This window comes from Salpingoeca rosetta, assembly GCF_000188695.1.
Source record: "Salpingoeca rosetta unplaced genomic scaffold supercont1.6, whole genome shotgun sequence".
Taxonomy (NCBI): domain Eukaryota; class Choanoflagellata; order Craspedida; family Salpingoecidae; genus Salpingoeca; species Salpingoeca rosetta.
In genome coordinates, this window is record NW_004754928.1 from 419772 (window position 1) to 436947 (window position 17176).

Genomic DNA, 17176 nt, shown 5'->3' on the forward strand with positions numbered 1-17176 from the left:
ACACACACACACACACACACACACACACACACACACACACACACACACACCTCCCCCAACCATCCCACCCCAACCACCACAGGTGACGGCCGGGCCCTCGCACATTGCGCTGTGGTCTGGCGACGTGAGGAGTGTGTCCCACAGCCTGTCGCCGTTCACGCCATCCGCCAACCCCGCGCTCTTGGAGGCGTTTGCGCGGCTGCTGGAACAATTTGCCGGCTCCGACATTACGCAAGACGAGCATGCCACGGCGGCTGCGGTGTCTACGTGCTGTCTTCTCGAACGCACATTCCAGGTACTGCGTGCTGTCAAATACGAGAATCATGACTGAACCGTTCTTCCAACCACACACACACACACACACACACATGTACAACCTGCATGATGGCAAGCATCCACTGATCTCCCTTTCCTCCCCTCCCCCCCCCCAACACACGCAGGTTGCCAGCCGCAATCGACTCGGAGACATTTCGTCAATCCGTGCGCGGCTCCGGCAGCCGCTGCTTGACCTGGCCGTCGGCACGCGGCCCTGTCCCGACCAACTCCGCACTGCAGCTCGCTTCTGGTGAGATGCATGAACACAAAACACACCACACATATACAAACACACACACATTCACACACACACAACACACAACACACAACACACGCAACACACAACACACAACACACACACAAACACACACACATTCACGCACACATTCTCACATTCCCCCCTCTTCCGCCCCCCCCCCAACCACAGCGTGCTGCAAGGGTGGGATCTGCTGGATGTCCCCGACAACGACCGGCAGCTGCTGCTCGAGTCAATCACGTCAATCGTGTTCAGGTCGCGCGATCCGCCGCCAACAGCAGAGGAGGAGGCCGCAGCGCGCCAGATGCTGCGCACGCGTTGGAAATGCCTCATGCCCATGAAGGAGCGCCTGCGCTGGCTCTCTCGCCTCCTGCCAGAGAGCCTTGCCAGCACCCAGCAGCAGCAGCAGCAGCCGCGTGAACAACGCAGCTTCGATAGCGACAGCAGCACGGGCCGCCCTGAGAGCAGAGATAGCACGGCAACGGCCAGCAGGCCAGCGGACCAGCAGGGCGGCGATGGTGCTGGCTCCGGCCAAGCGACAGCGAGCACAACGGCAACAACGACGGCAACCACCTCGCCCACATCAGCAGCAGCAGCAGCAACAACAGCAGCAGCAGCAGCAGATGGTGGCGGCGATGAAACCCGCACAGGGCACCAGTTTATGGTGTCAGTGATTGTCAACAGCCTGTTTCAGCAAGGGGTGGTGGAGCAGGCCGTCAATGCCTTCTTCAACAGCCCACCCAGCCAACAAGAGCAGTTTCTCTTCCAAGCAGACTTGCTGCTGTCATCGCCGCTGCCGTCGCCCGCGCTCACACCGAGCGGTCTAGGCAGCGCTCGCTCAAGCTCGTTCGACGTGACGGCCGGGCAGCAACAACAGCAACAGCAGCGGCAGCAGCAACGGGCAAGCAGCAGCACCCCGCTGACGCCGACGACCACCACAAACATGCGCCTGCTGACGCAACGGAGCCAGCTGTCGAGCCAGGCGGAGACCTCGGTGTATTCGCCGACGGGCTTTGATGAGAGCGGGTCCTCCTCTCGCATCATGTCCCCGCCAGCAACGGGCCAGTTGCCCCCATCTACGCCGCGTGCGGTTCGCATGGACGCATTCGAACAGAGCGGGGGCCACACGGCTGTCGGCCTGGCCACAGACCTGCAGTCCATGCTGTTTCTCCTCAACATCTTTGTCACGACAATGAAGACGCGGACTGAGCAGGTGGCGCAGCGCATCCACCGCCGTCAGGACATCCCCTCCGCAGACAGCGACGACATTCTGCTCAAGCTGTGCCACCGCTTCCTGCGCTCCTTCTTCGCCCAGCTCTTGTTTGAGCACGACACGGTGGACGACCTCGCCGAGGACCCTCCCACCGCACAGCCAACCGACCCGCAACAACCGCAACAGGAGCAAGCGGGGCAGCCAGGACAACAACAACAGCAGCAGCAGCAGCCTGCGTCGAGTAGCTCAACGCACACAGCAAGCGCCGCTTCTCGTCCTACCACCACCGCCACCACCACCTCTTCTTCGTCTGCAGTTGATGGCGACTCCACGCCCGTACCGGGCTCAGCAACAGCGAGCCGGACCGCCTCTGACGTTGCTCCCTCCACTGCAGAGGGAGGCGATGAAGAAGAGGAGGATGAGGACGAAAGGGAGGAGATGGACAGCGGCAGCAGCGCCGCACACCGCGGTGACATGGACGCCGACGGGTCTGCCTCGTCCACACCCGTTGGTGCTGCCGATGCGTCTGCGCGCGTGGACATGAGCATGAACAGCACGTTTGACGCCGATAGCAACGCCGACGTGCTCAGCGCTCCTGCGGGTGACAGTGGCAGCGACATTCCAGCCGTGCCCACAACGGCAGCAGCAGCAGCAGCAGCAGCAGCAAAGGGCCCACAGTACAGCAAAGGCCACATGCTCGGCATCCGGTTACTCACGTTTACGCTGGATCTGCAGCACCGCGTCGTTGAGGAGTGCGTGGCGCGCGAGGTTGCGCCCGACCAGGTCTTGGAAGTGTGCCGCAGCCTCCCCGTTGCCGTGCTGGGCGAGCTGCTGGTGACACTTGCCTCTGCCGCCAAGCAGCGCGATGCCCTCGCGTCGTGCTTTGTGTCGGAAGGCCTCAACAACGCCTGCCGTTTGCTCACAGCGCTCAACCAGCTGCTGGACGCAATGCCCTTTACCCCGGAGGCCGTGCAGGCGCAGTTTGCCTTTGAGACCAAAACCATGTCCAGCGACACGGAGGCGCAGGCGCTGCCATCGCACACGGTGCTGGACCTTAGCCAGCAGCTTGCCTTCTCCATCTCCTCCTGCCTCGTTGCAGACTGCGCGAGCGAGGCGATGCGCCTGGACGTGGTTGGCCCCAGCGTGGAGGACGGCGTGCTGGAGAACGCGGCGTTCAGCGCAGGCCTGGCGCGTCCATCCGTGTTGGAGCACGCACACTGGCAGCGGGTGCTGGACAGCCAGCTGTCGCCAAGAGACGCGTCCCCACAGCGCCGCCCATCCACGGCCCCCACGTCTATGACAACAACGCCAACGTCGTCGCCCGCCACAACGCGCGCAGCCGCAGCAGGCAAGAAGACGCGCGGGGGTGAAGAGGACACTGCTCGGCCCGGTGATGCCGGCGCGACGGCTGCGCACATGGAGGTGATTGAGGAACAGGATGGTGAAGCCAATCAGCAGCGTGTTGGCGACGCGACAACGCAGCCAGGGCAAGTTGAGGCGCAGCAAGAGGGCGAGCAGGACAGAGCCCACGCAGAAGGATCGACAAGCACAAACACCGGCGCCACAAAGCCGTCGTCGTCAGCATCAAGTAGGGTGGCATCCAAATCGACGCTGAGCGTGGATGTGCAGCACGGCAAGGGCAAGTCTGTGTCCGCTGGCGCAACCACGCGCCCCAGCCCCGTTCCAGGGACAACTTCGACCACAACAGCGACCACAACCGCGTCTGCAACAACAGCCACCGGCGCTGCGCCATCAGCAACCACATCGTCGCCCACAGCTGTTGACGCGAGTGGCGATGGTGGGGAAGGAGAGGGTGACGCAGACGCGAGCACATCGCTGATTGACGTCATGTACAGCTATGCGCAGGAGAACAACCTTGGGCTGAGCCTCCCGCGCACGCACCTGGTGTGGCGCGTGACGGCTGCGTCGCTAGTTGTGCTCGCCCGCCACCTTGGCCTGACACCGTATCTGCAGTCGGTGCAGACGATCCGCGACGTCGACGCAAACCCGCTGCTGGCGGAGGTGGTCAAGGTCGCCGTGCTCATGCAGCCGCACGTCATGCGGCTCAAGCAGGAGCTGCGCATGTCTGACGCCGACCTCCGTGCACGCACGCACCACATCTGCATGTTCTTACTCACCCACGTGCAGCCCACCTCCAGCGGCGTGACAAGCGCCAGCGCTTCTGCCGCAGAAGCACCAGAAGCAGACAGCAGGTGGCACCAGAGCCGCGCGCGCGTGTCTGTGACGGCGGCGCCACCGCTTGACCCGCAGGCGCTCTCGACGCGCGTCAACCTGGACTCGAGCGAGCCCTTTGACGAGCTGGACGAGCAGGGGCGTCAGGCCGTGGAGGACCTGCAAAGCGGACTGGAGGGCCACGACCGGGAGACGCTGGCGCAGAACGCCCCGTCCCACCCCTGGTTCATGCTCAACGCGCCGCAGCAGACGTCCCTGCGCGCTATCCCAAAGGAGCTGGCCGAGCTGATTGTCAGCTTCCTCCGCCAGCCGTTTGCGCTGCGGGAGGTGCGCGAACAGCTTGTGGCGCGGTCTGCGCTGGCCCAGAGCCGCATCAAGGTCCTGCGACGCCTGTGCAACCTCATTGAGCTGCCCATCACCATGCCCGTGCGCTACCAGCTCCTGTGCGGGCTGCTTGACCCGCGCGCCAACCCGTACCCGTTTATGCCGCTTGGCCGCTACATGGACGGCATCTCCTGTGCCGCTGCCGCGGAGAAGCGTGAGCTGACCGAGTACCACACGCGCGTCATGGGCCACATCCTGGAGCTGCTGCAGGTCTCCTGCTCCCACCTCCTGCGCGACCTCAACGAAACAGGCGAGGCGTCCACCCTGCCACTGCGCATGCTGCACCTGTGCCAGAACCTCCTCATTCAGCCCCACGAGCCGCCGGCGCTGGAGCAGATTCTCACGTCCGACGCCTTCCACGCGCTCGCTGACGTGTGCTTCCGCGTGCCCTCCATGGTTGAGACACAGCTGCATGCATCGCAGCGAGCACGGTCAGCCGCCACTGCCGCCGCCCCCACCGCCTCTTCCTCTTCGTCTTCCTCTTCAGCTGCCCGCCCGTCCACGGGGGCACCATCATCATCCGCATCGACAGCGCTCGGTGGAGGCGCCGGAAGCGGTGATGACAGTGTTGCGGAAGGGCTGGCGCTCTTTGATGGCATTGAGTCCATCAAGGTGAGCACCAACTCGGGCATGGCCGGCGCGCTGCAGGACCCATCACCGTCCACGCTGTGGGAGAGCAACGGGCGGCGCGGTGCACACTGGGTGCTGATCAGAACCCGCCCCGGCACGGTGGTGCATCGCCTGAGCATCACGCCCGCATCTTCAGACTCGTTTGCACCGCGGCAGGTGGTGGTGAGCGCGGGCACGGACCCGGCCAACCTGACGGAGGTGCGCCGCATCAACTGCTCCCAGGCGCTGGACCCAAACGAGGACATTGTCATCCTCGATCGCGCACGCCAGCACTACCCGTACATTCGCCTGGACGTGTCATCGTGGGGCATCAACGTGCGCCTGCGCCGCGTGTCTGTGCAGTCGCTTGACCTGGCCTCCTTGCGCGCCCACATTGCCGGCAAGCCGGGGAACCGGCGTGTTGGCCGGCGCCTCTTCAAGTACCTCGCCCTCTCCGCCAGCACCTGTGTGGACAAGCTCTCAGACACCGCGTTGGCAGAGCTGGTGGAGCAGTGCCGTGTTGCGCTGCTGCAAGGCGCTGACGACCACAAGGCGTCCATGCTGGCCGTGTTCCGGCGCATGGCCTGCAGCACGCGCCTGCAGGTGCTGTTCTGCGCGACGCCCTGGCTGGACATGCTGCTCGACCTCTTCCGCGACGCCACCACCACCGCCCGCATCTTCGTGCTGCGCTTCATGGCCGCCGCGCTGCCGGGGCTCGCCTCGGAGTCCAGCAAGTCCACCGACGTGCGCATGCTCATTGAGCAGCTCATGCGCGCCGTGTCCGACTTTACAGACATGACGGGCACGCCGGAGAACGAGGCCGTGCTGGTGGAGCTGATTGACATGCTGCGCTCGCTGCACTCGCTGCCCGGCTGGCGGGACTCGCTGAACGAGGTGATTGTGCAGGACCTGTTTTCCCTGCCGCACCAGCGCGAGCGGCTGCAGGAGGGCACGTACATCCGCGAAGAGGTGCGCGGTGTCCTGGGCACGCTGACCATGGTGGGCTTGGAGGCCCCGCGCTTCCGCATCGGCGCCACCTGCGAGCATACGCTTCGAGGCACGGGCACCATCACGGAGCTCAACGAGTCAACACTCAAGGTGGAGTTCCATGCCGTCGACGATACGGACGGCCCGCTGGTGCTCTCGCTCGCAGACGCAGAGAAGGAGCTCTCCGTGGAGGTGCTGCGGCCCTTTGACTTTATGGTGGCGTGCAACACGGGGCACGACCGCATGGCCTTCCGTACGCTCCTGTTTGAGGCATTCTCCTCCTGGCCAGACCACATCCTGTCCCAGAAGATGCAGCTGGAGATGCTGCAGGCGTGCAAGCTCTTCTTCCGCACGCCGGTGGCCTTTGATCTGTTCCTTGAGGAGCAGCAGTCCGCCACGCCCAAGGCGCCCTCGTCCCGCTCCTCGTCGGTGTCCACCGCGGTGGGTCCGCTCGGCTCGCCCGCGACCACCAGGGCAGGCGACGTGGACAAGGCGCGCTCGCGGCCTGCGCGGCGGAAGAAGCGCCGCAAGCACAGGCGTGACGGCTCTGCCCGCCGCACGCGCACGCACAGCGGCCGGCGCTCTCGCAGCCGCAATGCCAGCGACCGCAGCCCACGCAGCGTGGATGTTGGGCTCCCCATTGAGGTGGAGGTCGGCGCCACCGATTCGACGCCGCCACCTACAGCCTCTGCTGCAGATGAGGCTGCCGGCCGCGGAAACAGCAGCGGTAGCAGCAGTGCCAGCAGTGTTGGTGCCCCTGACAGCGCAACCACAACCACAACCACAACCACAAACACAAACACAACCACAGCCACAGCTACAGGCACAACCACAGCTGCAGGTACAGGCACAGCGGCAGCGACAGCAACATCTGCGACATCTGCACGTCGCCGTGACGAGGATGATGATGGTGATGATGATGGTCCCAACGGTGCGGAGAACGGCAGCCTGAGCCAGACAGAGTCTGATGACTCTGGCTCGGATACCGACAGCAGGACCAGCAGCGCGAGCGATTCGAGCGACGCCAGCGAGAGCGAAGGCGAAGGCGAAGGCGAAGAACAAGTCGTCGACGAAGCAGTGGCTGAGCAGCACGGGGTGAAGCGCTCCACGTCCGCCTCGCAGGAGGACAGGCGCTCCGTGGACACCAAGTTCATTGAGACCCTGCTCAACTGGTCCGTCGTGCCGAGCCCCGTGCGCGCAGAGTACGATTTGCCCAGTGTGGCCAGCGTGTGCTCTGAGGTGATCCAGTCGTTCCTGGCCAACGCGCCGCTGCGCAAGCCCGAGATTGACATGAGCGCGTGCGTGGAGGACGGGTACGATGACGTCACGGCCTCGTCCAACCCGGCGCACATCAAGGACCTGCTGGAGAAGACGCACAACACCTACTGGCAGAGCTGCACGCGGCAGGACGAACCCTGGGTGCGCGTGTTCATGAAACCCAACCAGTTTATCAGCGTGCTGCGCATTTACCACGACCCGCAGGACGCGTCCTACATGCCCAAGGAGGTGCAGGTGTCTGTGGGCCCGTCGGCCGGCGAGCTCACGCCGCTGCCGCCAGTGCAGATTCCACACGACTCCACGTCCACGGTGCTGCTGGAGGGCGCCGACCGCTACCACCGCGTCGTGCAGATCACCATCAAGCAGACGCACAACGGTGGCGTGGACACGCGCATACGGCGGCTGGAGGTGCTTTCCGGGCCAACGCGCCACGCGCAGAAGAAAACGTCGCTGGAGGACCTGCTTGCGCCCACGCCAGAGGTTGCCCTCGCCTCGGGCGGCAAGTCGGCTGACAGCGAAGAGCACGAAGGCGGCGAGGGCGGCGGTGCTGCCGGTGGTTCTGGGCGGCGGCGCATCCGTCACGCTCGCCACGACAGCAGGGAGGTGGAAGAGCTGCTGGAAACCTTGATGGAGCACCACGACGACGCTGCCGGGGCTGGCGATGGCGATCGCGGCGAGCCAGCATCATCATCATCTCCAACCGAGCACGGCCTCCGTCACCACCATCGCCACGGTGCGTCGCACACCTCCGGCAACGATGCCGAAAGTCATCATCACCATCACCATCATCACCATCGTCATCGCCAGCAGACCCAAGAAGGCATCCCAGAGGCAGCGGAGCCGGATGACGAAGCAGGGTATGGCGAGACAGGGGAGGCAGCACGCCTGGGCCCACTCGCTGCCGGTGGCAACAACAGGGATGGCGGTGATGGCGGCGGGTCATCCGCCAACACGGGCGGCGCCAACGGCGGCGGGAGCATGTCGTCAACTGCATCCGCTGCGACCGGTGGCCGCTACTCGCACCAGCGACCCAGTGATTTGGTTGCTGGCATGTTTGAGCCCTTCCAGCGCCGTCGTGGTGATGCCAGCGGCACGGGAAGCGGCGTGGCTGCAAGTGTTTCCACAGCAGCAGGCACTGGTGCCGACGCAGCCACAGCAGCGCGTGGTTCTGTTGGCGGCGCCGGTGGTGAGCGCCATCACGACGACGACGACGACAACGACGACGACAACGACAACGTCAGCATCACCTCAGAGACGGGCAGCGTCAGCAGCGCGCGTGCAAGCGCGTCGCAGCTTCCGCTCCCCGTGGCCTTCGTGTGGGGCGCCAACGCGGGCGGGCAGATGGACTCGCTCTTCTCCGGCGCACAGGACATGTCGCAGGTGCCCAAGCCAAAGCTGTGCACGCTGCTCCCGCGCGGGCTGCAGGTGGCCAAGATGTGCATCCAGAAGGAAGGCGTGGTGGTGCTGGGCCACAACGGCGCCCTGTACGCGAGCGCGCACTCGGGTCCACTGAAGCGGCTGCTGCCGCACGGCCCAAAGGTGGTGGACGTGGCGTACGGCGGCTACCACACGCTGGTGGTGACGGAGGACCACCGCCTGCTTGTGTGCGGCACGGGCAAGAACGGTAAGCTTGGTTTGCGCGACACGCGGGACCAGTCGTCGCTGGTGCCCGTGCCTGGCCTGCGGGATGTGCTGCGAGTTGCGTGCGGTCGCCGCCACAGCGCAGCCGTCACAGCCACGGGCCAGCTGTACATGTGGGGGTGCAACCACCACGGCCGGCTCGGCCTGGGCGATCAGAACGACCGCTACGAGCCTACCCTCGTGCCAAACCTGCCGCCCGTGCAGATGGTGGCGTGCGGGGACAGGCACACCCTCGTGCTGACGCAGCGCGGTGGCGTCTACTCGTTTGGCTGCGGAGACCAGGGCCGGCTTGGCATCCCGGAGGCCCCGCACAAGCTGCTGCGCCCGGCCAAGCTCGACTTTGGACGTGCGCGCATGACACGCGTCATCTGCGGCTGCAACTCCTCTGCTGCGCTCACTGACACGGGCCAGCTGTATGTGTGGGGCACCGGGCGGTCGTACCGCTTGGGCACGGGGTCCATGACCTCGCACATGCTGCCCATTCGCGTGACAGACCTCGCCTCGCACAAGATTGTGGACGCCAGCCTCGGCCACGAGCACGGCGTCGCCGTCTCGGAGACGGGCGATGTGTTTGTGTGGGGCAGCAACGACTCGAGCCAGCTGGGCGGGGCAACGGCAGACGCCGCCGCACCGCGCCCACTGCTCCACCCGGAGCTGCGCGGCAAGGGCCTGAACCGGGTCAGCTGCGGCAGCAGGGCCGTGGCGGTGTGGCGCGATGCGGCCAACGCCGTGCCGGAGGAGGAGCGAAGCGATCAGCCGTTCACAGAGCCCATGCCCGTGCCGGAGGACCGGCTGGGCCGCATGTGCATTGAGGAGCGCGACGACTCGAGTGTGGAGCGCATTGTGGAGCAGGTGGGCACGTCGCCACCGCTGATGGCGCTGGTGGCCCACCTGCCAGACCCGGAGGCGCAGCAGAAGTCTGTGGCCTACTTCCTCAAGGCCATGCGCGTGTATCAGGCCCGGCAGCTGGTCACGCTGTGGCTTTCGAGGGGCGTGCATGCGCTGGAGGGCGTGCCGTGGGGGCCGGACCGCCTGCTGCTGGTGCTGATTGACCTCATGCGCGTGTTGTCTGTGCGGGCGGCGGCAGATGAGCCGTGCCGCGTCATCTCCGCGGCCATCCACACCCTGTGCGGGAAGCACAGCCACCTCTCGCGCGTGCTGGTTGAGATTTGCGTGATGGAGACCAAGCGTGCAATGCCCTCGTCAAACCTGGCAGAGGACGGCATGGTGACGGATGAGATGCTGCTCACGCGCGTGTGCAGCCTGGGTCTGATCCGCGCCACCATTGACTGCACCATCTCCTACTCGTCCAACCTGTCCATGCTGCGGCTCTCCCATGCGCTCGCTTCGCTGTGGATCAGCAACCCCGCGAATCGGGTGCGCCAGTGGGTGCTTGCCCGCCTCAACACGCTCCTGCACAACGGCAGCCGCGACTTCTTGAGCGAGCTGCGGCGCTTGGTGCACTTCCGCGAGCAGGAGTCTGGCCACCAGCAGGAGGAGGCTGCAGCCGCCACCACCACAGCCACAGCCGCGCTGGCGACCGAGGGCGCGGGTGCCCGTGACACGGGCGTGCTGGAGCTTCTTGGCTCCTCAGCGTCCACCGGCGTTGCTGCCAGTAGCAGTGGCGGTAATGGAGGCGGCCGGGATGGAGCGCGACGCGCCCGTGAGCAGAGGCACCACCACATGCAGCTGGAAGCACAGCACCAACACCAGCAGCAGCGGCGGGGCCAGCGGATGGAGCGCGGCGGCCTGCGGGGCGACGAGCAGCCCCAAGAAGAAGAGCAACAACAACAACAACAACAACAACAACAGCACGGCCACCTCCGCCAACGGCGCCACCCACAGCAGGAGCTGCGCCCGCATGGCGGTGACGATACCGTCGACGAGGGCGCGCTGGGGCGTGAGGCCATTGAACCGCTCGTCGCACGCGGAAGCGGCGGCGGCGACCGTGACGGCGGTGTTGGCGACGAGGAAGACAGCCTCAGCGCCACGGAAACCAGCACGATATCGCGCATGGGTGCGAGCGTGGATGCGAGTGCGGCAGACGATGACGAGGAGGACGAGGACCTGGACACGGTCACCAGCGCCCGCAGCAGCAACGGGCGCAACAGCATCAGCACAAGCCCTCACGCTGCCGACGACACGTTTGACGACAGCGAGCTTGAACTGCAGACGTCCTCGCACAGCGGGTTTGACGACAACCGCAGCAATGATGGGCGTGCGCACGGTGTTGGCAGTCACCATGTCGGACGCAGTTCAGGCGGCACAGCGGGCGACGGCGGGGGCTCTGGCCCTCATCGCCATCATCAGCATCATCACCACCACCACCACCGTCACAGCCACCATCGTCACAGCCATCATCGTCACAGCCACGGCCACGGTAGGCACAGCCAAGAGCACCACGGGCACCACCACAGCCAGCACCACCATGCCCGCCGTCGTGGCAGCGGCGGGCACGGCATGTCGGGGTCGTCGTCGTCAGCGACGGGCGTTCCCTCGCGGCGCAGCGCCGGTGGTGGGCACACGGGCCGGGTGCTGAGCCTGAGCGAGTTTGCCTCGTTCAACGTGAGCGGCAGCGGGCACTTGAACGTGTGTGAGCTGAGCCTGCTGCTGCTGCACCGCGACGTGAGCAACTGCTACTTCCAGCTCGCGCACACGTTTGCGCAGGTTGGGCTGACGTTCTCGCACCGCTTTGACTACGAGGCAACGCACCGCTTCCTGCTGCAGACGCGCCTGCACAAGACGGCCCACAAGCCGCTGTTTGGCTCTGGCGACGACGAGGACGAGCTGCAGTCGAGCGTGGGCAGCGTGCTGCGGGAGTTCTCGCACAGCCTGTGGGCGACGCTTGAGATGCAGCACCAGCACGAGACGACGCTGGAGAAGGACGGGCGCATCCTCATGCGGTCCGACTTCAACCGCGTCATGTGCCGCGTTGCCGCCGGCCTGGACCTCCCACCGGGCAGCGCGGTGAGCAGCGCTGAGAAGCCGTCGTGGTTCCGCGTGTACTGCACGACGAGCCGCGAGTTCAACCGCCTGGTGGACCGACGGCCGTTTACGGAGGAGTTTGCGCAGCGCATCAAGGCGGCGCTTGAAGGGCGCGGGGACGAGGAGGAGCCGCCGGAGGTGCGGGAGAGCCTGGGCTACCTGGACAACGGCGTTTACACGGCGCAGATGGACAAGTCGATTCTGCACTGGAAGGCGGAGGCGCCGCAGGAGCTGCGGCTGGCGTACTCGAAGGACGCGGCGCCGACGGTGAACATGCCGCGGCTCACGTTCCAGCCGCTCAACGAAGGGCACGTGAAGACGTCGAACAAGAACACCACGGTCATGATGCAGTCGGAGGCCTCTGAGGAGAACACGTGGGTGATGGCGGACGAGGTGCTCACCTCCGGCATGCACTACTGGACGGTGCGGTGCGACAGCAAAGGGTCTGCGCGCCGCTATGTTGGTGTTGGCGTCGGCAAACCAAACGCCGCGTACCCTCTGGGCGCAGCGCGCATCCTGTCCGAGGGCCTGCTCAAGTCCGGTACCTCTGCCATCAAGATCCCGCGCGGGTTCTCACCAAACGACATCATTGGCGTGTTCCTGGACCTGAACCGCAACATGGTGGCATTTGACGTGAACGGGCACAAGCGGGGCGAGATTGAGCTGCCCGGTCTTGCACCGGGCGAAGGCGTGCGTCCGCTCGTCTACCTCTTCTACCCCGGCGATCGGGTGCGTTTTTTGAGAGAAGTACATAATGTGTATATTTATGCGTGCGCGTGTGCATGTTTTGTGAGTGTACGGGTGTGCTTGTACACATGTGTGTCTGTACATTTGTGTTTGTACACGTGTGTATGTTGTTGGCAGTTCTCGCCCCGTTACCCACTTCACCCAACACCACCTCACCACTCAATACCGCACCACTCAATTCCCCACCACTCAATTCCCCACCATCCAACCCCTCCCCCCACTCAATACCTCACCACTCAATTCCCCACCACTCAATTCCCCACCATCCAACCCCCTCCCCCCCACCCAACACCTCACCACTCAATTCCCCACCACTCAATCCTCCCCCAACTCAATACCTCACCATCTGCCCCTCGCTTTTTCTTTCGAATTCCCCATGCAGATTTCGTTTGTGTATGGGCTGCCGCTGCCTGCGTGCTATCGCATGGGCAACGACACCCGCAGTCTGTTTGCTGTTGCTGGTCGCCGCGCCATTGTTCTCCGCGCGGCGCCATCCGTTGACTCGAGCCGCCTGGGCGTGCTGCCACCTGCGTCCTCGCACCACCGCCACCCGGTCGTGGTCATGGCGGTGGACTACCGCAGCAACCGCGAGGGCGTGTGGCTGCGGCTGGCCAACCCGGACAACAAGTGGGGCGAGGGCCAGTGCTGGTGTCTCCTGCGCGACCCATCCGGCGCGCAGAACCTGAACGCGGTCGACAAGGACATGGACCCGCGGCTGGTGATCAACTACACGGAGGAGGCGCCACCCGACACGCAGCTCGGGGCAGCCGGCACCGCTGCAGGGAAGAAGGTCGCGCAATGCATCACGACAGCGTCGCGGCACAACGTGCGGGCGGGGCCGAGCCTGGACGCGATGGTGATTGGCGGCATTGCACCGTCGATGATGGTGTACTACACGAGCAAGGTGAGCGAGGGCGGCGGGGTGTGGCTGCTGCTGGACGCGGAGTCGAAGGAGCGCGTGGTGGAGCCCAACATGCGGCACCTGGACGCGTATGTGCTGTTCAAGGGCAGCGACGAGGTGGCGTACTTCAAGCTGGAGGAGCCGCCACCAGTCATCACGGAGCCGCCGCCAGCGTACCCGGCCCTGCACGGCATCCCCGTTGGGCAAATCAAGCGGCGCTGCTTCCTGCTGGAGACGCTGAGCTCCTCTGTGCTGTCGCTGGCGAGCCTGATTGAGTTCCAGTCGATGGAGACGAGCGGGGGCGTGTCGCTCGGTCTCGGGGGTACACAGAAGTCCCTGCAGGCGCTGCAGGATCTACTGCTGCTGACGCACAAGGAGCGGCTGATCAAGGCGGTCATCTCGCGCACGATGGCGTCGTCGACGGTGCGCGTGACCATCACCCTCAACCGCGTGCAGATCCACCGGCAGCCGTCCGGCGTCGCCGGGATTTACGGGCAGAACTCTGTGTTTGCGCAGGCGTGCCGTGAGCTGCGCAATGCGGACCCGAGCGTGTTCCTGGCGCCCAACCGCTGCTGGAAGGTGAAGTTTGCTGGCGAGGGCGTGGACGACGCCGGCGGCGGGTACTCCGAGAGCATCTCGGAGATGTGTGAGGAGCTGGTCAACGGGTCCCTGACGCTGCTCATCCCAACGCCGAACAAGGTGCAGGACAGCGGTGACAGCCGCGACGTCTACCTCTTCAACCCGGCAGCCAACTCGCCCGCAGAGCTGGAGGTGCGCCTGTTGTTGTTGTTGTTGTTGTTGTGGGAGGGGGGAAAGAGGTATTGGAGTTGGGTGAGATGAGGTCTGGACTGCTTCTGTGCTGTTGTGCGTGTGTGCGTGTGGGTGTGTTTGTTTGGGGGAGGGGAGTTGGGGTCGTGTTGGGGTTGAGGCGTTCCTGCGCGTTGTACTTGTAACGAATGTAACTCACACTCACGTTGACTGCGCACGTGTGTTGTGGTTGTTTCAGCTGTTTGAGTTCTTGGGCGTCTTGATCGGCATCGCCATTCGCACCAACAAGTGAGGCCAAAGGCGTGTTTTCATGTGCGCATCTGCGGATGTATTTGTTTGCGGGAGCTGTCACACTCCTCGCTTCATATCCTCACTCTCTTCCTCACCTCCGCCATTATGTCGTGCAATTCTTGCTTTGCAGTCCGATTTCGCTACCGCTGGCTGGTCCCGTCTGGAAGCAGCTGACGTGAGTACTTGATGTTGTGCAATGTGTGTGTGTGTGTGCGTGTGCGTGTGTGTGTGTGCGCGTACGTGTGTGTGTGTGTGTGTGTGTGTGTGTGTGTGTGTGTGTGTGTGTGTGTGTGTGTGTGTGTGTGTGTGTGGGAGGTGCTCGATTACATGCTGTCAAGCTGATTGCAGACAGTCTTCATGTTGGACGATATCACTCTGCGAATCATTGCTAAAATGCATGTGTGTGCGTGTGTGTTTCGTGTTCAGTGGCGTTGCACTGACGATTGCGGATCTGCGCGAAGTCGACACGGATTACGTCACCACCCTCGAAATCATCAAGAGTGAGTCTGTGTGTGTGTGTGTGTGTGTGTGTGTGTGTGTGTGTGTGTCTACGCGCTCTCTGCTGTAAGTGCATACCGCCAGTTTCATCCCAACACTACTTGTGTGCCTTGCATCCTTGCACACACACACACACACACACACACACGCACACGCACACGCACGCACACGCACACACACGCACACACACAGGCCTGAGCGAGGAAGCGTTCTCCAGCTATGGTATTGGCGGCGACACACCGAGTACGTACTGCTCCTGGTCACTTGCACAGCAGCGGTGTGATGCAGCCGTGATACAAGGAGTGACAATCAAGGTTTGACTCAGTCTTCCTCGCTCACCTTCCATCCTCCTTACCGTCTGCCTGACCTGTTTGTACTTGTGTGCGCGTTGTGTGTGTGTGTGTGTGCAGGTGCGAAGGAAGGGCTGACATACCAGGTGCTGGACGTCCCGCGCCTCACGTCTGCCACCCGCGACGAATACGTGCGCAAGGCGCTCCACCTTCGCCTCCACGAGTTTGATGCACAGGTGCGATTGGTTGTGCATGAATGCGTGTATGTAAAGTGTGTGTGTGCATGTGTGTATGTATGTGCGTGCGTGCGTGCCTACCTGCTCTCATGGGCGCGGCTTTTCTTTCCACCGTGCATAATCAATCGTTCGTTCCTCTCTTCCCCGCTCTAACTTTGCACTCAACCAACAACCCCAACTGTTCCTCACGTCTGGTGCGCAGGTGCGGGCTGTGCGTCGTGGTGTTGCGCGCGTGGTGCCACTGCCGCTGCTGTCACTGCTGCAGCCAAACGAACTGCAGGAGTTTGTGCTCGGCAAGCAGGAATTCGATCTCTCCCTGCTGGTGCGTATTGCGTCGTGTTCACCTGTCACCCGTGTGCAACGTTTGGGGGCGAAGAGATTGCGATTTGTGAAAGTGGGTTGGCTCAATGGATGCTGTTGTCACTACTGTCGCTGTTGTCACTGCTCTTCATTTTGATTTACCACCTCATGTCACGACTCGTCCTTGACGTGTACCTTCTTCCTTCCGAGCAGCAAGTGATGACGCGCTACAAAGGGCTTCGCTCCAACTCTGCGCTCGCCGGGTGGTTCTGGGACGCCATCAAGGCCCTCACGCCCGTCGAACTCTCCCTCTTCCTCCGATTCGTCTCGTACGTTTGCGTGGCATGCATGTGCGCCTGTGCCTGCGTGTGTGCGTGTGCGTATGTGCGTGTGCGTGTGCGTGTGTGCGTGTGCGTGTGTATGTGCGTGTGCGTGTGCGTGTGCGTGTGCGTGTGCGTGTGCGTGTGCGTGTGCGTGTGCGTGTGCGTGCAGGTGTGTATTTTCGTTATTGTGGTTCGATACTCGTAATTGCACTGGCCAGTGCTCACGCGTGACTCACTCCCGCACTCCGAACCAATGCAACACCATGACTGCCTTTGATCATCCACACTTCAGGGGCCGCACGCGATTGCCGCGCACCCAGGCCGACTTTGAAGGAAAGCACTTTGTGCTACAGGCGCTTGACCGTTACGAGGCCGGCTCCAGCCACGCAGACAGCGCCCTCCCAGAGGCCATCACCTGCTTCTTTACCCTCAAAATCCCGAGGTGGGCTTTTGCGTGTACGTGTGTGTGTGTGTGTGCATGTGTGTGTGCATGTGTGTGTGTGCATGTGTGTGTGTGCATGCATGTGTGTGTGTGTGTTTGGTATTCTCTTGTGTGTCCGACGGAGAATTTCCACTTACACCTCCCAATGTACCGTGACTACTTCCTCCCCAGGTACTCGAGTTACGAGGTGTTGTTGAAGAAGCTTCGCTATGCCATCAACAACTGCAAGGCCATTGACACGGACAATTACGCCCGCACCACGCTGCCGCCTGGCTCGTGATGTTATTCTCGCGTGGAGTGAGAGAGTGTGTTTGTGTGTGTACGTTTGTGTGTGCGTGTGTGCGCATGTGTGTGTACGTTTGTGTGTGTGTGCGCTTGTGTGTGTGTGTGTGTGTGTGTGCGTGTTGATAGCAACTCAGCTCTCTTCCTCTCTTCTTCCACCTTTCTCTGTCGTGTCGCAGTGTGTACAAGAAAGTTTGTGGAAAATATAGCATAAGTTTCCGTTAACAACCATCACTT

At 63.4% G+C, this 17176-nt stretch overlaps 1 protein-coding gene across 1 annotated transcript in view; it reads left to right on the forward strand.

Moving 5' to 3' along the window:
* PTSG_02656 (uncharacterized protein) overlaps positions 1–17165 on the forward strand; it is a 21257-nt gene extending 4092 nt beyond the window's left edge. The window contains exons 11-23 of the mRNA XM_004996098.1: positions 83–295; positions 441–565; positions 743–12590; positions 12991–14280; positions 14516–14565; positions 14699–14743; positions 14995–15068; positions 15259–15309; positions 15477–15592; positions 15795–15914; positions 16106–16221; positions 16508–16657; positions 16829–17165. Of these exons, the coding sequence (XP_004996155.1) occupies positions 83–295; positions 441–565; positions 743–12590; positions 12991–14280; positions 14516–14565; positions 14699–14743; positions 14995–15068; positions 15259–15309; positions 15477–15592; positions 15795–15914; positions 16106–16221; positions 16508–16657; positions 16829–16937 (14307 nt within the window). The 3' untranslated portion in view covers positions 16938–17165. The remainder of the gene's footprint in view (positions 1–82; positions 296–440; positions 566–742; positions 12591–12990; positions 14281–14515; positions 14566–14698; positions 14744–14994; positions 15069–15258; positions 15310–15476; positions 15593–15794; positions 15915–16105; positions 16222–16507; positions 16658–16828) is intronic.
* Positions 17166–17176: the final 11 nt, after the last annotated feature.